The sequence below is a fragment of the Dendrobium catenatum genome, unplaced genomic scaffold (assembly GCF_001605985.2).
Source record: "Dendrobium catenatum unplaced genomic scaffold, ASM160598v2 fragScaff_scaffold_1483, whole genome shotgun sequence".
NCBI classification, from domain to species: domain Eukaryota; kingdom Viridiplantae; phylum Streptophyta; class Magnoliopsida; order Asparagales; family Orchidaceae; genus Dendrobium; species Dendrobium catenatum.
The window spans coordinates 1135482-1159439 of NW_021319945.1; the positions used below are offsets into that span (position 1 = coordinate 1135482).

Here is a 23958-nt window from a genome sequence, read left to right on the forward strand (position 1 = left end):
AAAGATCCTCCAGTTGAAGCATCTATAATTGATTTTAGAGATCCTACCAATCTACTATAAAAAGTTTGAATAACTAACCAATTGGGTAAGACATGGTCATGGTATTTCCTAAGCATTTCTTTAAATCTCTCACAACTTTCATAAATTGATTTTTCATCAAACTAAGCAAAATATGTGATATCATTTCTAAGTTTGACAATTTTTGGAGTGAAAATATTTAGTTAGAATTTTATGAGCCAACTCATTCCAAGTGGTTATAGAGCATGGAAGTAAAAAATTCAATCACATATTAGCCTTGTCCCTTAGAGAAAATAAAATAATCTAAGCCTAATAGCATCATTATTAACATCATTATACTTAAATGTTATACATATTTTTAAAAATTGGCTAAATATTAATTTAGATCTTTAACATAAGTTATTCCAAACTGGGAATTTTAAACCATCTGAATTATTATAGGTTTTAATTCAAAATTTTTAGCATGCATAGTAGGCCTATTAATACTCTAATGGATTTCAACTTTTACAAGCTTAGCACTTGGTTTTTGATACTGTCTTGATAGATTTTTTGTTATATAGGATGCCTAATAAAGACTTTCCTATGGATTTAATTACTTGAATTAAAGGGCGTATTGAGGGTACTTTTTTCTCTGTTGTTATAAATTGTTCTTTTAATGGGTTTTCAACTCTTCTTCTGATCTTCGTCAAGGTTGTCCTCTTTTGCCTTAATTATTTTGCATTGTTATAGATTCCTTATCTAACTTTTTAGATGATAAGTCTAATGATGTGAATTTTAAGAGAATTAATACTGGTGATTCATTTTCTTTATGCTTATGATGTCCTTATTATTGGGGAAGCCTCTATTCTTAATGATGAAAGGCTTAGGGATATTTTGAAGTATTTTGCTTATTGTTATGAAAATTATGGCTTTTTTTCAAATAATTGTCTTGTGGCTAGGAATATTAGTGAGATATTGAATATTGACATTACTCATTATACTATAAAGTATCTAGGGCTTCCTATTTCTTATAAAGGCTTACTTCTTATGTAAATTATTGAGCTTCTTGCTGGTTGGAAAGCTAAAATCCTTTCTTTTATAGGGAGATGTCAATTTCTTAAGTTTACTATTCATAACATTGTCTCTTATTGGATAATGTGACTCATTCTTCCCAGGTTCTATTTCAAATTTATTAGGAACGTTTGTTCTAATTTTCTATTTTTTGAGGATGCAACAACTAGAAATATTCATATTATAGCTTGGAAAGATATTTATAGCCAAAGAATGTTTGGGGTCTAGGTATTCCTGATCCTAATGCTTTATGTTTTGCTTTTATTTCTTCTATTATTATGTGTATTTTAAATGGTTCTTACCTTTTGGCTGGTTGGCCTAAGCACAAGTATATTTCTCTTTGAAAGCCTTCTCCTAAAAAAACATATATTTTTTAGAAATTTATTTGATCTATTGACTAGACTTTAAAAAGTAATGTCTCTTTCGTTATTTATCCTAATAGCTCCCTCTTTTTTGGGATCCTTGGTGTGGGGGAAGAGCACTTAATGAGTTGATTGATTATAATTCTAGTTCTTCTTTTAGAAATGCTTTTGTGGGTGATTTGATTATTTCCGGGTGCTAGTATTTCCCATATTTTTTTACAACAAAGGTCTCTTTGGCTGTTTCTTTTATTTCCATTTCTAATTAGGCGACTTCCTATATCTCTTGGAGCGGGGTGCCTCACCCTTCGTTTAAGATGTTTCATGCAGCCTTTTATGATGATTTGACATAAAAAGGTTTGTTATGAGGTTTTCTTATTTTGCTTGTATGAACTTATTGAAAGATTTGAAAACAACTGATATTCTTTCTTAAAGGAATATGAATGTGCCTCTTACTTGTATCTTATGTGCTAAAACAAAGAAGAATCATAATCACCTTTTCTTTGAAGGTGACTTATCCTTTTGCATTGTTTCTGATTTGGTGTCAAGATTGGATAATTTCTTCTTAGGCCTGCTCTAATTCAGGTTTTTGATTTTATTCAAGCTTCTAACTTGGAGAAGAAATCAAAAAAATTATTATTTCTTGCTACTTCATGTACCATATATTTTTTATGGAGAGAAAGGAATAATAGAAGATTTGTTGGTAAGAATAATTATTCTATTATGGTGGACAACCTTGCAAAAAATACTATTTTGGAAAAAATTGCATCTTGGAAATCTTTCCATGTTATTAAGCATTTGGTTACTCGAGTCTTTGCTTTGGAGGAGTTGGACAAGTTCTGTTTCTGTATTGACGTCTTTTCTTTTTTCTGGTTGTATGTATTTGTTTGAGTTTGGGTTATATTTGGCCTTTTTAAGATGATTTTTTATTGGTTTATAATTTTTTGTCTTCTATTTGGTTGGCTTTATTTGACAGATTTTGCAGTTGTTGATTTTTTGAAGGCTAGGTTTAGGGGTGGTGATGATTTGGTTAATCCGTATGTGTCCCTTGGAAGGTTGGGCCGACATCCTGGATATAACCTTGGAAGGTCGTTTGTAGCAACCGAGGGATTTGTCCCTTTTTATTTGAGTTTGTTGGGAGGTTGGATTAGCTTTCGGCTATTGTTATGGGCAGTTTTATGTTGATTGTTAAATGGGTTTGACCCTCTTTTGAAGTTTTTTTTTTAATGCTAAGAGGGCATCACTTCCAATACGAGTCCTTGCGATTGGGTTTTTTTATCTTCTATCTTGAGTTTTTTAATCACTGCTTATTTTTTGTTGCATGAGTTGTATTATTGTGATTATGTTGATCTACTTGAAGATGGTTCGATCACTGGATAAAGAGTTGTTTGCTGGATGTAACAGTCAGTATGAGGCCCTCTTCTGGTGCCTGTGTTGAAGATGTTCGTGGATGGGGTTTGGTTATCATCTTGGATTGATAAGATTTCTACCTTTAAACTCTTGTTCTAGGCGGACTTCTCTTGTGTATTCTATGGGTTTGATTCTCTTCTGGGGTATTTATTTGTTGCTTAGTAGGAAATTTTTCTCATTCTAATGGTATCTTTCTTTTTAGATGACAATTTAATTTTATTACATAAGTGGTAAGTTTTTCTTTTATTGTCTTATATTTGTGTTGCATTATAATTTATATCCCTTATATATTTTTTATTATTTAATGAAGTTGGTCATGATCGATCCTAATTAAAAAAAAAATATCGCTACACGCAACTTTTTATTTGATCAGAACCAGGCGGACCTAAGTAGTTGAGAGAATAGTATGTGTGAATGCCGATCGCAATTTATCGTCCGGAGACTAACCAGAATACACCACATCAGTAGTACCGAGCCAAATACCAAGGGCGATAACGAGCCTTATACCGAGTAGTAGGCCAACGGCTTAATTTGGAATTACTTTTTTTTTTTACTTCTTAAAATAACTTTTTAATATAAAAAATTTAATTTTTTAATAAAATTTTTTATGAAACAATAAAAAAATAGTCCCAAAAATCTGACTCATTTTGGTTGGGCGTTCTCACAGAATAATTTCGCTACGTGGTGACAGTTCACCACACCAATGCTCTCGCTTCACCACGCACCTGCGCCACTGTACGCCGTGCATGCGATTCGTCTAAGTTTTCCTTTTTCTTTGACCCGAAACCTAGCGAGCGGCAACGCTCACCGACGTGCAAAAGAATTGCACTGAGAAGACAAAGGGAGAGACAGACAGATGGGGAGATAGTTATTGTAACTCTGTTTCACTCGGGCACCGGCTAAAGGAAGAAGAGAGGGGAAGATATGACAGGTAAAAGGTTCAAGAAAGCGAGAGGCAAGCAGCCTGAGAATCAGGCCTTTCTTAACGAATCCTCGCGAGTTCGAGTTGGGAAAATCCTCGAAGACTTCCGCGAATCCGATGGAGAAGGTTATCAAGTCATCTGACACTCTATTTTGAAGCAGCCGTTCTGCGGCTGCTTATCATTTTAATGTTTAGGTTTCAATTATTTTTTTTTTTGGCAATGTGAGAAATTGCTCTTTGGGTTTTTTGAGCCGACAAATTCATAAAATTACCTCCAATGCTATTACTTTTCAAGAACTGTTTTCGTTTACGTGTCTGTATGGAAGCCATTAGCTATTTGTAACGGCTTGTGCGTCTTAGAACCTTGAATGTGATCTTTAGGGGCTGTTTGAGAACAAGTAGGATTTAACTTTAGTAAGATTTAGCAAGTCCTCTAAATCCGGATTTAGAAATCCCCGGTAAGTTAAATCCTGAAAAACTGTTTGGCAAGAAAGTTGTTATAAATCTTATGAAACTGTTTGACACTGTTGTGCAGGATTTAAGATGATTGGTTCATTTAAAAATTAATTTTTGACGTGTTCTGAATTTAATTTATGTGTTAAATAGGATTTTCTAATTAATTTCAATTTTAATTATCATGAATAATTTATAATGATAAATAACATAATTAGAAGTTTGCTTGATTATCAAATAATTTAATTATTAATTATAGTACTAATTATCAAACTATTTATTTTGGTGTTAATTTAATAAGTATTTGATATTTAATTATATTGATAATTACCTAATTAATTAGTTAATTGTTTTTTAGGAGTACATGAAGTGATTGGGATTTATTTGTTACGTGGATTAATTTTCGATTATAAATGGACCTAATAACAGGAAGTTGTGAATAAACTGGTGTGGGGTTGGCTGATTGCCTCTAGTAAAGATGGAATTTTCTGCTTGCATAATTGAAATCTTAAAACTGGTTTGCTGATTGGTTTCAGGCGAGTAGAAACCCGTACTAAAAAAGTACTTATTTTGGTATTTGCTTTTGTTATTTAGTTGGCCAAAAAAGTGGAAAGGCAATTCAAGTGAGGAATTGATACAGGAGGATTATTCTACCGACTTGGAACTATTTTGTCCAAATGTGTGTTGGATTGAGTAAATATGCTATCCTTATATTATTTGTACAGTTACCTATTTTGAAAGCACAATGAATAAAACTTCATAGAATTGACTTATGTGGTTTCTACTTCTAGATTTGAGAGTTGCCTTTTTTCTATTAATTTTTGGGGTACTGAACATTACTATAAATCTGGGAAAATTTTTTAATCAGCATGACAAGCATGACCGACTTGCCTATTTAGCTTTAATTGATTGGGCAACATAGTATAAACTTCATTTTTCAATTTTGATATATGGATAAGTTGTATTTTGATTTTAAATTTAAGACAATATTTTTTTTTGTGGAGTTTATTTCTGACTAGATAAGAACTTGTAACTTCCCATTGGGTTCAATGACTACCTATTAGTGGTGAGTCAAAGTCAAGGTCAGTTGGACTTGGATGTCATCAAGCATGTTTTGACTCTCTACTTATATAAAATTAAGGTTGAGATTGTTAAATTTGAGAAAATAATAATAATGAGGCTTTCCCCAAGAGAAGATAATTACTTGATATTTATGTTGACAAAACATGGAAATCCACATGCCATGTTAATCAGACAGCTGACCATTCTTGTTTTGAACGAGTCCAGGTCTATGTTGATTGATCAACTTAGGCTTTGTTTGGGACGACTTTCTTACTGCTTCTTAAAGAAGTTTTTTAGTACAAAAATTTAAATTTTTTTACTAGAAAGTTGTTTTAAGAAGTAGTTAAAAAGCCATCCCAAACGAAGCCTTAGTTTCAAATATAAGCTAGTCATTGACTTCTTGATAATTGGAAAGTTGCCAAACAACATAAGTGAAAGTAAATTAGGCAAAATTCAAAAAAGTACTATTTTAGATGGTGTGATATTTATAAAAGTCTTACTCATGAGTCAACTCAGATGTCATAGTAATAATGGTAGAGTGTGACAATTACTTAACACGACAAATTGCACAAAGAGAAGCCGAGCATATGTACTATTGTCCAACCTTAAAGCAAAATGCTTAGCAGTTATTAAGATATGTAGAAGTTGCCAATTTCAAATCTCAACTTAATTCCATCAGATCATACAAAAGCATAAAATTTGCTCATAATCACTAGAGTTGGTCAAAGTTGATATTAGAAAGTTCAAGAGTTAGAAAATGGGAATTGCCTCCAATTTAAGAGTCGTTCTAACAAGCAATTGGCTCCCCTTTACCATAGCGTAAAATGGGATACCTATTGATATTTTTATGTTCATAGTCAGGCTACATAACTTGATTATTATTACCAAGGATTTTTTATGGTGATGTTCAGTTGAAATTTTATTACTAGAGACTAAGTGACTCTAAATTATTGAGGATTATTCATGCATTTCTAAGTTAAACTCAAGAATCGAATGGATATCCTTATAACCTCAATAAGAATAAGGTTGAGGCGAAAATGGTCTATTTATATTATTTTTTAGCTAATGCTTTGTGTTTGAATGATCCTTTGATTGAATTTATTTAGCCATGCTAAGGGGTTAAATGATTTTTCTCTTTGGTTTAATGAGCAAAGCCTATGACACAAACTTGACTTAAGGTGAGCAATTAAAGCCAAAAGGTTATGCACTTGAGTTGGATGTTTACTAACCAAGCCTACATGCAATAAAGCTCAACTTTAGATGTCTGAGCAAACTTGAAAGACCATAAAACAGAAGAGATTTGAGATCCAGGGTTTGTTCTTTTGGGCTCTAGGCTTTGCTAGAGATTTGTAGAGTTGTTTTTTCCTCTTAATTGAAGAAACTTGTATCTTGTATTGTTTTTCTTGTTCGTGGATTGAATAGAAGAAGTTTCCTTGTGTTTTCTCTCCAATTTTCAGAAATTTCTGCATCATTATTGCTGATTTTCTCTGAAATCAGCATATTTCTGTGTTATTGATGGCTATTTCCTATCACATTCATCCATGATGTGGGAACACTTATTTAACACTACATTGGGGCAATGGTGTAGCAGCCCCTGAGCACTTTGCGCTGTATTCGATATTGACAATTAGATAAATTAATAGCCCACAACCTTATTTGTAAAGAAGCCATCCACATAAAGAGGAGAGGTTAAGGAGGTCGACAACGTCAGAACTCTCCACCTCCATCAATGAAGACTACCACCACCTTAGCTTCAACCTCTACCGCAGCCCATACCTTTTTAGGTGGTAAGTGCAAAGATTTTGTTGGCATCAATTTCAATGGTGCAAGTTTAATATTCAACTCAAGGATGAAATCGGGACATGACACTTGAGTGTGGATGAAGATGATAAGCTTAAGGAGTATTCGAGAGGAGACCATGAGATTCAAGAATTAGTAGATAAATGTGATAACAATATTCTTGAAGATCTTCAACTCGGATCTAATAATAAAAAGTTTTGATCTAAATCTCAGCCACTCCATCCACAAATGGATCATGTTCTAAGGATTAAGAGAGGAGTTTAAGTAATTTATGTCATTAATAACTTCATAGCTCTAAAGGTGATGTCCGCTGAATAGAAAACACTCTTCAACTCTATTACGAAGTATTGCATGTATGTAGGTAAGGAAATCACCTAAATTTCTAAAAGCAACCAAAATTCTTCAAGAGAAAGAAGAGTTGACTAATGAAAGCCAAGTTGAACTGTCCACGCAAGATAGTCGGACAAACCCGAGCATCAACTTTAAGGAGATCAACTCCCAAGCTTTAGTTGAAAGCATTGCACAAGGGATTCTTGTTCTCCTCCAATTGGTTTAAGATAATTGTTGATCCAACTATGTGAACCAAAACTTTAGGAGAGTTCTAAGGCCCGTAAGCTTTGCTTGAAAAATATATATGACTTGGCATATATAGCCTTTCATCTTAACTCAACATCCCAAGATGATTTTTATGGTCCATATGCTATGATTAGCAGATGGCTATTCAAGATAATCTTAACCCTAGCAAGAAGAGAGTAATTAAAGCAAAAAGACAATTACTAGTTCCCTAAACATCCCTTAATTTCAAATTTTCCCTCCAACCCATCACTAATTAGTGTGTGGGCCCCATCACACCAGCAGCCTCCCTCTTCTCTCTCTTTTTCCCTGGTTCTTCCCCACCCTTGGCCCGCCTTTGATACACTTGAACTGGCCCTCCTTGGGCCGGCCTAACATTACCTCCCTCCCAAAGACTCACATTGTTCTCAAGGTGAAATGAAGGGAACTGATGCTTCACCCTCTCGTACGCTTCCCAAGTGGCGTCGAAGTCTGGAAGGCCCCTCCATTTAATCAACACTTTTTTATTCCCCCCTTTATCTGATCTCACCCCCTTTAGCTCCAATGATTCTATGATCGCTTCTAACTCCTATGTCAGTGTTGCCGGTAGCTCTGTATTGACTATCTGCTCCCCTAGAGCTTTCCTCAACTAGGACACTTGGAATATTGGGTATATGGTGGTAGTCAGGGTAATTCAACCGATATGCCATAGTTCCAATCCTTTCTACTACCTCGTAGGGCCCGAAGTACCTTGGGGCCAATTTCTCATTCCTCCTCTAGGCTATTGTCTTTTGTTTATATGGTTGCAGTTTCAAGAACATCGTCTCACCTACTTCAAAATGGATGTCCCTCCTATGTGTATCTGTCTGCTTCTCCATTATCTGCTGTGTCCTCAACAAGTGTCTCTTTAATTATTCTAGCACAGTATCCCTTTCCTTGAAGTACTGCTCCACTGACGAAATTGGTGTGCTTCCTTGCCCAAAATGCACCAAGTTTGGGGGTCCCTTCCATACATCACCTTCAAAGGAGTCATCTGAGAAGCGGAGTGGTACGATGTATTGTACCAGTATTTGGCCCATGTTAACCACTTGGCTCACATCCTTAGTGTTTTCGAAGCAAAACACCTTAAGCAAGTCTCCAAGCTCCTGTTGACTACCTTCGTTTGCCAGTCGTCTGGGGGTGGTAGGAAGTGCTTCTCTTAAGAATTGTACCATGCAACCTGAACAACTCCCTTCAAAATTGGTTGAGGAATACCTTATCTCGGTCAGAAGCTATCGATTTTGGAACCCCGTGCAATCTAACCACCTCCCTGATGAATGCTGCAGCCACTGTGACAGCGATGTAGGGGTTTCATTAAGGAATAAAATGTGCATACTTACTGATGCATGCAAATTTTAGTTTATTTTTGTTTTTGTTGTAATTTGAATATTATTGTTTTTTGGTTTTATTTTATGCTATCCTATGATGGAAAACATCCAATGATCATGAGTAGGTAGTGCTTGGGCATGACAAACCTTGGGTGTGCTAGCTATTTGAGTTCTTTTGGTCTTTGGGCTGCTGGGTACCTCTTGGGTTGAGCTGAGCTGCTTGGTTTTGGGCTGTGTTTTTTGGGAGCTACTTGGTTCTAGCTCATTATTGTTTGAGCTGATACTTTAGCTCATTATTATGAGAAGTTTTTCACTATTTAGCTCATTAAGAGGAGTGGAATTATTGCCTTTTTTTCTCCTCTGTGACTTTGTTTTTTCCTTCTGGTGCTCCTTCTCGTGGGCTGTTTCGATCCCCTTGGCTCTGTCCCGATTCCCTGGATGTCCACTCCTTTCCCATGGCTGCTTTTCTCGATTTACTGTGCTGCCTTTTCGGGTGCTGTTATGGATTTAGTCCTGGCCTTTTATGATTGGTTCATTTGGAGGTGAATTGTCTATTTGGCTGCCCCCTCTTCTCTTATAAATTAGATATGATTTGAGACATTGGAGGTTGTTGAATATTTGAGCTAAGTCTTTACAAAAAATCTGAGGGTTTCTTCTATTTTTGGAAAAGCTTGAGAACTTGTTCCAATTCTCTCTTTATCCTCTTTATTTCATCTTGGGCTTCTAACCTCTTCTTCTCTCAGCAAGTTACACTCCACTTGTATCCTTCCTTTTGAGCTTTTGGAGGTGTTTGTTGGCTGATTTGGTGACATTTGCTGGAGGAGTTTGATTGGACGTTAGACCTTATTGCTGTGGTGGACCCTTGGTTTGCAAGCCTTTAAGCACTTATCTTATTTTACTTACTTTTCGTTGCATGTGAGAAAACCGCTTGCCGGTTGTTCTGAAGATAGTGTTTTTATTTTTAAACTTTGTTTCGTTTGTTCGACTTTGGTTTATTTTGGTGTTTTGCTTGGATGTCAGTCTAGTAATTTGAATCAAGTTTTGTTCTTCTAGTCTAGTGTTCTCCTCTATTGACTCTTTCTTTCTAGTTTGTGCATCACTTACTCAGCTTGTCAACCACCACCATAATGACTGTGAACCCTTTAGATCGGGGTAGGCTATCTATGAAGTCCATCGACACTTGTTCCCATACTCTGTTTGGAAGTGCTAAGGGTTATAGTAACCCCCCGGGAGCCATCGCCATGTACTTATTTTTCTAACACACCTCGCACCTCGCCACTCTCCACGATCTCCTCTACATCCTTATGTACACCCTTTTAGTATAATTCAACAACCAGTCTTCTATATGTCCTCTGCGCTCCAGAATGGCCTCCAACCGCAATCCCGTGAAACTCCTGCAATAGATGGTAAATATGGATGGAAGTTTTGGGCATCACAAACCTCCCTTGGTACAATAGCCTCTCCCCCTCGAGGGCATAGCCTAAGTGGCTGCTCTTATCCTTTAGTAGATCCATCCGGATCTTCTTCAACTCTTCATCCTGCACACTTTCTTCCTGGATAGCCCCCCAATCCACCATCAGGGGTAATGAAATGGTTATCTCCTGGAGCTCTCCCCCACACCTCGATAAGGCATCAGCCGCCTTATTCTCCAACTCTGGTCGGTATTGGATCTCAAAATCGTATCCCAATAGTTTAGACAACCACCTCTGACGTTCCTCCGTCACCATTCTCTGCTCCAACATATATTTTAAGCTCCTTTGATTTGTCCTGACGATGAAGTGCCGTCCCAGTCGGTATGGTTGTTACTTATGAATAGCCAACACGATGACCATCAATTCCCATTCATATACAGACTTTAGTCTAGCTCTAGCTGACAACACCCGATTGAAATAGACTATGGGTCTATGATTCTGCATCAGCACTGTCCCCAACCCATATCCTGACGCATCTATCTCCACTGCAAAAGTCTGACTGAAGTCTAGTAAAGTCAAAACGAGTACTGTGGTCATTGCCTTCTTAAGTTTCTCGAAAGCCTGGATAGCCGCTTCTCTTCACAAGAAGCTATCCTTCTTTAACTGCTCTATCAAAGGCAAGGCTATGTTGCAGTATCCCTTCACAAACCTCTGGTAGTAACCCGTCAATCATAGTAAACTCCTTAGCTCTCTCAAGTTCACAGGTAGAGGCCACTTCTGCATTGCTTCAATTTTGGCTGTATTTGTTGCCATCCCTTCTTGAGATACCATGTGTTCCAAGTACTCCACACAAGTCTATGTAAAGCTGCATTTCTTCATGTTGGCCCTGAGCTGATACTCCTATAAAACTCCAAAGGCCACCCTTAAATGCTCCAGGTGCTCTTCTTCGGTCCTGCTATACACAAGTATGTCGTCAAAGAAAACTAAGACAAACCTCTAGAGGTATAGCTTGAACACCCTAGGTAACATGGGTATTTGTAAGCCTAGATGGCATCACCAAGAACTCGTAGTACCCCTCGTGTGTCCTAAAGGCCGTCTTCTGAATATCCTTCTCCATCCTGGTTTGATGGTGGCCCGACTTCAAGTCCATCTTAGAAAACACTACTACTCCATATAGCTCATCCAGTAGTTCATCGATCACCGAGATGAGAAACTTATGCGGCGCCCTATAATCCACACAAAACCTCTAGCTCCCATCATTCTTGACCAGTAGGATTGGACTAGAGAAAGGACTCACACTTAGTCTGATGATCCTCGCTTCCAACATCTCTAATCAGCTTATCAGTCTCATCCTTCTGAATTTGGGGGTAGCGGTAGGGCCATACAATAATCGGTGAAACCCCCTTCTTTAAAATGATTGCATGCTCTTGCTCTCTGGGTGGTGGTAAGCTTTGAGGTGGCTGTAACACCTTAGTGAACTGATGTATGCCTGTATGAGTGGTTGTACTGTAAGAGGAATGCCTTTCTTTTCCCCCACATTGACCCTCTCCAAGAGTTGCAATTCCACCAAATATCCATCTCCCACCTCTTGTATGGTCCTAATCATGAATTTGAGAGATACTCTAGCCCTAGATAAGCCTGCATTCCTGGATCACCAGCCTCCTTCCTCCCACCATCAGTTCCATCCTCAGTGCTCCCCAATGAACTTTGGTCTCCCCCAAGGTCTGCAGCAACTTCATCCCCAGGATGACATTAGTACTCCCCAACTCCAAGGGAAGAAAATCCTCCATCACATGAATCCTTTGAATTGTTAGCACTACTCCCCTACAAACTCCTCTACCCATCCCTACCTTTCTAGTGCCCATCATGACTCCATAGCCTACAGTGTCCACTAATTTAACCCCCAACTGATTTACGATCTGATTAGAGATAAAATTATGGGTAGCCCCACTATCGATCAGCACCACTACCTCTCTGTCAGCTATTTCTCCCATCACCTTCATGGCGTGATTTGGGGTGAATCCCACCACAGAGTTTAGAGAGACTTATGTAACATCTCTTCCTCCTCTACTATCTCACTCTCACCTCCCTCTTCAATTTCCTCGTCATCACAGATGGTGAGAACCTGAAGAGTTCGGTCCTTACACCTATACCCTGGCATGTACTTCTCATCACATCTAAAACATAATCCCCTAGTCCTCTTCTCATGTATCTCCTTCTTAGTAAGCTTCTTGAAATTCCCCCCTCCTCCAGCCTTCTCCCAGGCACTTTGGGAGCTAAGAAGGTGGTGGTCATCCTGTATGACCCCCTTGAGTTTCTCCCTTAGCCCCCCTCTCCAGATAATTCTGGTCCTCCACCAACTGTGCTAGCTCCATGATTTTCTTCAAGTCTTGTGGTCTCATCACCCTAACTACTGCTCGGATCTCCGGTTTAAGCCCCTTCATAAAATTTCCTTATAGTACTGTCTCTGAGAGTCAATCCTACCTACTAACAAGGTACTCGAACCTGTCATGGTACTCTGTCACGGTCCCCTCCTACGTTAGGGTGAAAAAATGCTCATAAAAGTCTCCTCCCCGACTGGTTCGAAAACGTTCTAATAAGCAGTCCTTGAACTCCCTCCAGCTCTGAATGGGTCGCCTCATGTCCCGCCACTGATACCTTGCCAGTGCCTTCCCTTCGAAGCACAGTCCTGCAGCTGTCAATTTCTCCTCCTTTGTCAACCCGTTGACTGCAAAGTATCGCTCCACCATGTAGATCCAGCCATGTGCATCCTCACCCTCAAAGATGAGTATCTTCAACTTCCTCACCTTCGAGTCCCCCTATTTCCCTTGAATCCTCCATAATCTCCCATCCCCCGAAGAGGTGTTCCCTAGTTGTCACGATATTCTCTCTGGCGATCATACCCAAAACTTTCATCACCTTCCCCTCTTCTTCTTCCAAAATTAGCACCCCGGCTGTAAAAATCATCCATTCTCCCCACAAAATCAGCACCCCTCCTTTTGTAGCTCATACTCATCTCCTCCCTAAAAAATGGTTCTAAATGAGGCATTCCGTCATCTCCCTCAAGGATATCCACTTCCGGACTCTCCCTCCCCCTAAACTGGTTCTGATTTCCTCCTCTCCCATGGCCGCTGGTGGTCCCATTTGCTTCTGATGTCGCCGAATTTTGTTTGTCTTGAAGCATCTTCTTCATCATGTATTTCAAGGTGGCGAACCTTGCATCCATCTTTTCATGGATGCATGCAAACTGTTTCTGAAAATCAGAAGTTTTCTCCTCGAAATCTGTCTTTAATTGTCCAAGTTCTCCCTCCAAGTCTTCAACCTTCCTTTTGGCCTTTGATAACCCTTTGATCGACGTGCTCTGATACCAATTTGATAGGAAATAACCACCAATAACACAGAAATCTTCTAATTTTCAGAGAAAATAAACAATAACGATGTGGACATTTCAGAAATTTGGAGAGAAAATACAAGGAAACTTCATCTATTCAATCCACGAACAAGAAAAACAATACAAAATACAAGTTTCTTCAATTCAAGAGGAAGAAACAGCTCTCCAAATCTCTAGCAAAGCTTAGAGCCCAAAAGAACAAACCTTAGATCTCAAATCTCTTCTCCAATTCAAGATAACCCAACCCTAGCAAGAAGAGAGTAATTAAAGCAAGAGGACAGTTACTAATTCCCTAAATAGCCCTTAATTTCAAAATTTTCCTCCAACCCATCACTAATTAGTGTGTGGGCCCTATCACACCAGCTCCTCCCTCTTCTCTATATCTTTTCATGGTTCCGCCCCACCCTTTGCCCGCATTTAGTACACCTAAATCGGTCATGGATGGACCGGTTCATCCAGCCCTCCTTGGGTCGGCCTGCCTAACAAAATGTCGGCAAAGAAAAAATTTCATGAAATTAGAATTAGAATAGAAACTTGAAATATAGGTATAATTAAAAAATATAATGATTCATAAGAAGATAAATATCATACATATTTAGAAAACTAAATGAGTTGGGGAAAAACTTAAGGAGATTGATAGTTTATGATTTAAACTTTGGTCTTCAGGTAGGATTTGTACTAAAATTGGTGTAAGTGTGATTATAAATAAAAGTTGAAGGATCATGTTGTATAAATTATTATAATTAGAGATAGAATTATAGTTTTAAAGTATATTATTGATGCTAAGATTATTAATATTATAAGTGCTTATTATGCTCAAGTAGGTTTGAGTATATATTCAAAAATAAAAATTTTTAATGACTGAGAATAATTAAAGATCACTTCTTGAAAAAAGAGTTTTTATTAGTGGAGACTTAAATGGATATATTGGTAAAGTGGCAGGAGATTATAAAAACATTCATGATGACTAGGTTAATGAATGTGTTAGGACTATATTAGATTTTGTTTTAGCCTATGATTTTATAATTGATAATATTTTATTTAAAAAAAGAAATGAACATTTCATCATTTTTGAGAATGGATATATTAAAACCTCATATTTATTATTTTCTTATAAAGCAATATATCATTTAGATTGCTAATATTGTATTTATGTACCAGGATCATTTATTATTTTTGACTTTAAGATGAAGGGTTGAAAAGTGAAAAATAACGTAAAATATATCCTAGGATTAGATGTGGCTACATAAAGATTGTAAATAAAAATATATTTGAGGTAAGATTCAATATATTAAAATTTGTGTTTGCCATGATGAAGCTAATGTTATGTGAAAAATAGTTAGTAATATTAGAAATATTCAAAGGATGTGCTTATAGAATGAAAAGAAAAAAAAAACTATTAATAGTAAAAATAGTTGCGGTGGAATTAAAATGTACAAAAAAAGATTAAAAATTAGAAGCTTTGTTGTAAAAATTGTTTTAGATATAAAAGCTTGAAAAATTGAGAAATACATAAAAGAACTTGTAGAGATTTTTTAGAAAGTCATTAAAAAGTGTGCACGTTTTAATAAGAGTGCTTAGATGGATGAGTGATTTTAAACTTAAAGATATAATGCGAAATAAATATATACATGAAAAGGTTAGAGTAGCCTCAATGACACATAAGATTAGAGAGTTGCCTTAAATGGTTTGGTCACTTTAATGTTGACTTTTTGATGACTCAGTTAGGAGAGTTGATGTATCAGATCCAATCTATATTAAGAAAGGTACATGTAGACCTAAAAAATACTTGGTTAGAAAATATTAATACTGATATTTTTTTATAAGATTTAAATGAGAATTTGGCTCTTAATAGGACACAATGGAGAAAAAGGATTCATGTAGCTGATCCAACATAGTGAGATAAAGGCTTATTGTTGTTCCCAATATTGAATGGCAGTTTTAAGAGGTGTGACATTGATAACCTCATGATAGCTTGCATTTTTTTATGCAAATGACTTTCTTTACAGATAAGTGTTTGTTGGATCACATTGTGGTAGAGGAAAATGAATGGATGCTCTAACCAAGAAAATCTCAAAGATGATGGAAGAAAAAAAAAAATATTTTTAAACTTCATGACTCTTTAAATATGGACTAAACAGGGTGAATTGATGCAGGCCGTTGATTTGTCCGCTTGTTTTTTTTATTTTTATTTTTATTTTATTTTGTTATTTTTTTGAGATTGAATGATAGCCCTACAAGCATATATAATCATCAAAGTCACCCAATAATATCTACTCAGTTTAGCCATATCAATTTTTGATGTAGATCCAAACACTTGGGATCTAGTTGATCATCTCGACTCAAGCATAACTAGAGTGATTTGATCGTTTCCCAACTTGATGACGGCCATTTGTGTAAAACAACTATCAGAAAGTGCTCAATGTGTTTGAGTCAATATCATAACCATTAAGCCTTTCTGCTTCTCTTGTACTGAAGAACTCTGGATGCCTCTGATAGTGTCGTGTCTTAAGTCGATCATATGAGAAGTGAGGATGATGATGCTGGGCGTAGTGGGATCTCTGGCTCAGGCAATTGTGTACTCTCCAATTATCAATTGACACATACATAATAGGTTATTTTGTATCTTGCACGTCCTGTGCAGTTATAAGCCACTAAATCAAGGGTCAAGTCATGTCCTGTATATGATTTAGTACATTTAGTTTTAAAAAAATATTGGATATGTGGCTAAAATTTGAGATTTATTCTATGCTTTGCACAATGGATAAGCCCAAGGAGCGAGAGGGCTTTTTGGATCAAGAAAAGTTGATTTTTTGATCCCCATGTTTCTTTTCTACACTTGAGAGGGTCCAAATAATAAAGCAAGTTCTCCAATTTTTTATCCTCCTCTTTTCAAACGATTCTTTCCCTCGATTTTTGCTTGATTCAAGGATGTCAATCTTAGGCGTTCACATGATTATTTACACATTGAGTCATAGAGGTCTTGTTGTGATCTACTTGTGCTATACTTTTGCAAGGTTGGCTAGGTAGCAAAAGATACACTGAACATATGTAAAGAGTGGGAGTGCTATATTTCAAAAAAATATATGATTAATTATTCCAAGGTTAAACTTAAGATATTATCCTATCTTTCTCGGTTTGGGTTAGGGCTTTAAATAGACATCATCATCAACCGGAGACCATGAATAATGAAGTTGCTAGGGTTGGTTATAAGAAGAGAAGCATGTACAGGTGACTGAGGCTATACTTGGCATTGACTTGTTTTGCTTTTCTGTGTTATATAGTGTCATTTCTTGTTATGCTATAGAGTAAAGCAGTTAGCTTTTTGGTAAAAGGGCTTTGCAAAGCATCGTAAGAGTTGTGGCTGTTTGGTAAAAAACTACTATGACACCGGCTTGAGTTGATAGAATGACCAAAATGGATTTATTTGTAATATATTTTCCTAATCTTAATCTATAATTAAGTTATTAATTTCTTAATTAATATGTGAAAAGCTTAAATCTATAAAAGAAGTTTTGTGGGAAGCTACCAAAAGTATCTTTTAAAAAAAGCTACCTTTCAACTGTCATACAACTGACTTTTCCTGGCATCTATTTCACCAAATACTTTAAAACTACTGTTGTGCAAGGAAGCAGAAGGCAGCATAAAACTATGCCAAACAGAGCTGAAGACTTATGAATCAATCAAGACTAAATACATCAGACAAGAGGTAGGAAATTATCTTGTTGAAGAACCATTTCTTCTTTGCTAATGCTGTTATGTTGCTATCCGATTTGAATTTAGAAGCATAGTCTCAATTTTTTGACCATTTTTGCATGATTTGTTGAAGATAAAATTATACATAAAATATCACTTCTGTTCTCCATAAAATGGATATTGAATCTGCAGATCTTGGCCAGTGACAAGGCCTGTATAACTTTTGTGGGTGGCTTCACTGATGTTGACATAGCAAGTAAATAAAGGGTGATGCTGTGAGAGCGAGAGGGGCATGATGTGGCAGAAGCAAAGTTTCTAAACTCTTTTAGAAGGGTCAGTGATGTAGAACCAGGAGCAAGCCATGATTAAAAATTAGAAAACTGAAATTAATTCCAGCAAATAGAATATCTGAAATTAATTTGGGGGGGATTGATTGGGGGGATAATTAATTGGAGGGAGCAAAAAGGAAAAGAGGTTATGGGAGTGGGGATGGATGTGGGAGGGAATTAAGGCATTGAGATAGATTGCCAATCAAAGCCAATCTAAATGGAGAAAGAGGCTTTAATGCAATTGACTCTTTAAATTAAATTTGAATTTAATTGGCCTTGATTGGAGGCACTTCTCTAATATAACTTTTCTTATTTTAGGAAAGAATTTCAAATTCGAAATTGATTTAAGATTGAATTAATATCCTTCCAAATTCGTCATGATCTATTTTAGGAAAGTAGTAAGACTGGAAGATTTGTAGGCGAAGGAGGGGATTAGGGTTAGGGCCAGTGGCTAGGAAGGAGGAGAGGTGGAGGCTAGCGATTAAGAGGAAGGGGAAGGCCTTGGGCCGATGGCTAGGAGGAGGGGAGGTGGGTGTTGGGTCGACAATTAGGAGGACGAGAGAGGGTGGCTGGCTGCCAGGAAAAAGGAGGGATGATGGTGGAGATGGGGGCCGACGACTTGGAGAAAGGGAGGGAGTTGGTGGAGAAGATAAACCACGAGCCTGAACGCTTCTTGCGGCTGATGGGTAATACTTTGCTTTCACCTAGGGACTCAAACCACGAGCCCGGACGCTTCCTGTGGCTGGTGGGTAATATTTTGTCTTCACCTAGGGACTTCACCTCTCATAAGAACTCTCAAAGCTATCAAGAATGAAGTGTTGAATTTAGCAATGCTAAGGGGTTAAATGATTTTTCTCTTTTGGCCGGCTGCTAGGAAAAAGGAGGGATGATGATTGAGATGGGGGTCGACGGCTTGGAGAAAGGGAGGGAGTCGGTGGAGAAGATAAACCACGAGCCTGAACGCTTCTTGTGGCTGATGGGTAATACTTTGCCCTCACATAGGGACTTCAAACCACGAGCCCGGACGCTTCCTGCGGCTGGTGGGTAATACGTTGTCTTCACCTAGGGACTTCACCTCTCATAAGAACTCTCAAAACTATCAAGAACGAAGTGTTGAATTTTTTTTCTTAATAATCATCCATTCCCTCAAAAGAAGAGGAAGGGGGCTATAAATAACCAAAATATAATAATAAGACAAATGACAAAAATGCCCTATGGGGTCACATATGCCTTCTCCCTCACTTGTAAAAATGAAAAATGCACAAATAAATCAAAATACAAATAATAACTCAAAATAAAGTGGTACAATCATGGCCGTCGATCTTCAGCTCCTCTGGTAAACTTTCACGGTTGTATGTCCTCATTAGTCAGCTTGTGCTACCAACCCACTAACAATGGTGATTTGTGTCATTGATGATGTTAACAATGTGACAGGACAACCACAACATTGGTTGCGCATTATGTGAACATCTCAGTGGTGGGGATTGGGAGGTTTGGAATCTTGAGATCAAATTTTGCTTAGGAAAAACCGGGTTTTATTTAAGATAGGTTTATTCTGAAAAAAAGAAGTTTTAGCATATTTGTTCTTATGACGATGAGTTCATCTTTTCTTTTGGTCTTCTTATTTACTTAATCCTTGTATAGCGAGATGTCTATCTTTTCACCACTTCTGTATTATTTAATTTTATTGTTTATTGACTGAAATCATTATTTTGCAAGCTTGTAAAATCCTTTTGTGAGTTGTCACCTGCCTTAAGCCTAGTATTCTAACTTTTCTTAGAAAGTATAAAACCCTATCAGCAACCTCTTCTTAGCATTAGTTATTCATACTAATTTCAATTTCTGTGTTTAGAACTTCGTTTAATGATATTAAATTTGATTATTCATGTACAGGCTGAGTAATTTAAAAGGTTGCTTATTTGTATTTTGACATTATAATTACATTGTTGTCTTTTTTTTTTTTAAATCTTCAGTATACGCATTTGAACCTGATTTATCAAAACAAGAACGAGCAGCAATTCACGAAATGTGCAGAAAAATGGGGATGATATCGAGAAGCTCTGGGTGTGTATATAGCACTCTAGCCTGTATTTTATTTTGTTTCTTAATCTTTAAACATTCTTTAAAGACATGCATTTATACTGTAATGTAGAGTGTGGCGCTATGTTTTGTTCAGGATCAGCATTTTATTTGTATGCTGCTAAGTGCGTACATGCATGTGAACATTTTATTTATTTCATGTGGACCCTCAAAGTAGCTCTGTAACCTCCTGGCATGCAATATCTTTGGGTAAAAGATGGAAGATGAATTTTTTGATGTGTCCCTTCTAGTCCCATACTTTCCTTAGTGTCATTTTAGTCACTCAACATACCTAAGTTTGAATTAATTTGGCCCTACAGTCAACTTCAGCCTGTTTTGAATGTGTTGACAAAAAAAAGAAAACGAAAATTCGAACCAAGCGAAGCAACGCTCCTGCCTCCAAGCCAGCCCCACCTCATGCGATCTTCCTAAATGATGCAACTCTTTGCTCCGCCTGTAACTTCCTCATTCGACATAAAATTTCCTCTAAGCCCACTCTTTCCATTCATTCGAATACAGACAAGTAGGATGAAGAAACCACTCAGCCTCGCCTCTCTGCTTCGCACATGAAGGGCCGAAGCCCATCTTCATCGTCAAACTTCTAGCGAGACCTGACCTCCAAGCCGCCTTCGTCGACCTCTTTCTGACCCACACGAACCCGACGCCTGAAGCCCCAATCCGACTTCGTCTGCTTCGCGTGAGAGATCTGAAGTCGCACCACCTCATCATTCTTCTGTTGGATCAGAAGCAACGACGACGACGGGAGTCTGCTCATTGCGAAGGTAGCCATCTTTCTTCCCTTTTCTCGCTTTTTCGGCAAACCCTATGAATTCGTCGAAATTCCCGAATTTAGTAAATCTAGGATTTACATCAAAGACAGGGAAACTGAAGATTTAACTCACTGTGAGATTTAATAGTGCCCTAAATCTTGTTTGGCAAGATTTATCATCATCCTGCTCAAATCTTGCATAAATCCTGCATCCAAAATGGTTGTACAATCAAGCCTTATAAACAATCAATTCAGTTTTTGTCTCTACCGTGTGAAGTATCGCATTTAGCACTTTACCTGCAAAGTTATGAAATTCAAATTGCTAGGGCTACATACAACTAATTCTAGTCGATTGTATTGGTTTAAGTCATTAAAATCATAATTGTTAAAAAAAATTGCAAAATTTAAATGAGCAGTCACCCAATCGATGATTTCGCGTCGTTGACCTTAGGTCTGGTCGGGATCTTTTTTAAATTGAAGACCTTGCGCCGTCGACCTTAGGTCTGACCTATGATGCACCGACACTTCTCCTCAAAGAGGCGTTCAGTGTCCGACACCGTTTCTGACACAACACTCGCCCGACACTCTTCCGACATGTGTCGGACACGTCGAAAACGTGTCTGATTAAAAAATATTAAATACAAATTGGATACGCGTGTCCAACACACGTATCTTAAATATTTTATGAAATTTTTTAAATATAATTTCTTGTATTTGGCTTGATTTAAACTAAATTTCTTATTTTCTATCCACAACACCAAATCAACGTCCGCACTTAATACCCAATCATCGAATATTCTCATTTTCATTTCTTTTTGGCAGTGAAGGTATTTTCATCTCTTCTCTCGGTGACTGATAAACGGCATCGACGCCTGACTCTCAACATCCTAATTCTAATCATTTTAAGCACAAATTCAAGTTAAATGACTTATTATTTTCAAATTATTTTTAAAATTGTACTTATTTAATTTTTATACATTATTTTTTAAATATAAAAAACTATAATATCGTGTCTAAGCCGTATCCGTGTCGCCGTGTCCGTGTCTGTGCATTATAGGGTATGGTCGAGTTGATTTTAAATGAAGACCTCACGTCGTCAATCATAGATCCAACCAAGAGGATTTTAAAGCGAAGACCTCCCACCATCGATCTTAGATCTAGCGGGGATGATTTCAAAGGAAAATGCCATCTGAACCTCCCCTTCTTGGGAGGGTACGATGAGAGGTTGTCTAAATCCTTCAGGACACTAAGGGAAATTCCCTAATTGAAGCAATTGGAGAGCAATTTAGATTTTAATTAATCAATCGATTAAATTTTAATTAAAACTAATTAATGGAGATTAATTAATTAAAATAAATAAATAATTAAAATTAATTGAAATTAATTAATTAAAATTTATTGATTGATTAAAATTAACCGATTAATTGAAATTAGTTAATTAATTTTGATTGATTAATTAAAAAAAAATTAATTATAATCAATTGATTAAGAAGAAGTAATCAGTTAGTTAAAATTAATTGGTTAATTAAATTAATTAAAATCAATTTTAATTAACAACTTAGTTTTAGTTGTTTAATTAATCAAAATTTATTAATGTGAATTAACTAGTTAATTTTAATTAATTGGTTAATTTAAAATCCATTAGCAAATTTAGAAAGTCAAGAGCAATTAAAATTCATGAACAATTGAAAAGAGAGTATTGGAATTTAAATTTAATTGGTTGATTAAAATAAAAATTTTAGTTGATTAAATTGATTTATTTATCAATTAATGTGGAGAGGGACACTTTACTAGGTGAGAGTTTTCTATTTAAATAATAAAAAATATTTAAAAAAAGAAAGAGCAATTTTTACTAGTCAGCATGTACAATTCAACATTGAAACTCTCAAACACATTGATCTCCAATCCCTATACAAACAACTATCAACTCAACACTGAAACTCTCAATCATACTGCTATGCAAACCCTCCGAACTTTCCAGCTCAAACACAACACTCACAAACTTTGTTCTTCACAAACACTGTAAACCCTCTAAACTGTAAATTAACACGAGTTCCTGCAACAAGCAAATAAAATTCATTAGCATTGAAATAAAAATGTTAAATCAGGAAAGAGAATAAGTGTTGCACTAAGCTTCTGACAGAAAATATAACAGGCTATTGAAAGTAGAACATGCTACTGGTAAAGTAACTAATATCACAATCTATGACACTGAAAAAAGAGCAAAGTACTAAAGCAAAAACATTAGTGTCATACAACAACTGCTGGCTAGTAAGTGTCGAGCTAGTAAACAACTGAAAAACTCCAGTCTAGTGTTAAGCTAACAAATAACTGTTGTCCACTCAAACAAATAAGCAATTAAATTTCTGGGCATCTTAGCCTATAGGGCTAGGTTGGTAAGACCCACAAGTGAGCTACTTCCATTGGAAGCAGTAAGACTCATCTTATCCAAATAATTAAACAACTTCTAATAGGAGTTATGAGACATACTATTTGGAAAATTTCTAAATAAAATATCAAACCCTCAAACAAAAAAGCTAACGGGCATCTTAATCTAAAAGATTAGGTTGTAAGACCCATTTTTATGCAACTTCCAAAGGGAAGCTGTAAGACCTACCTAAATAATTAAATCAATGGTACCAGACAACTTCTAAGTGAAATTATAAGACTTACATTTTAAGAAAATTGCTAAATAAATTGCAATAATCCTAAAACCTAAACAATCAAATTCAAATTAACAGGCATATTAGCATGTAAGACTAGGTTGTAAGACTCACTGATTGGCTACTTCTAATAGAAGCCATAAGATTCACTTTTTGGGCTACTTTCAATGAAAGCTGTAAGTCCCGGCCCAAATTTAAACACCTGAGTTACTTCTAGTAGAAGCCATAAGACCCAGTTCAATTCAAACTTCTGGGTAACTTCTAAACGAAGTCAGAAACCCCAAACTAAACAAACTACTGGGTATTCTAATATATGTAACTCCAAAAATCCAATAAAACTAAAACCCACATCTAATCACCTTAGTCTTGGAATTCCTGAGAGGCAACCCATCACAGATACTACGATCAATGATTGTTAATGTTAGTAGGCTGAAACCTAAGATATACTCTGGACGACAAAATCACGAGATCTTGATAGGGTTTACCTCCATTTTTCCCACAATTGAGATTAAAATAGCTAAAATTTATTCATTCTTAATTGAGAGTTCTCTATTACGCGTTAAAAGAGGTAATTAATTATGAGTGCTTGTGCTCATGGGAAGGTTGGACCCAAATCTAATTAAACC

The 23958-nt window shown here is 36.5% G+C and overlaps 1 protein-coding gene across 2 annotated transcripts in view; it reads left to right on the forward strand.

Annotated features, from left to right (window-relative positions):
• Window positions 1–3499: 3499 nt before the first annotated feature.
• Window positions 3500–23958, forward strand: part of LOC110115419 (DExH-box ATP-dependent RNA helicase DExH6) — an 87173-nt gene continuing 66714 nt past the window's right edge. Inside the window, exons 1-2 of one of the 2 annotated variants that reach the window (XM_028700337.1) lie at window positions 3500–3885; window positions 19795–19885. In XM_028700337.1, coding sequence (XP_028556170.1) covers window positions 3762–3885; window positions 19795–19885 — 215 coding nt within the window. In that variant the 5' untranslated portion in view covers window positions 3500–3761. The remainder of the gene's footprint in view (window positions 3886–19794; window positions 19886–23958) is intronic. The other variant, XM_020848634.2, reaches the window with a different exon arrangement.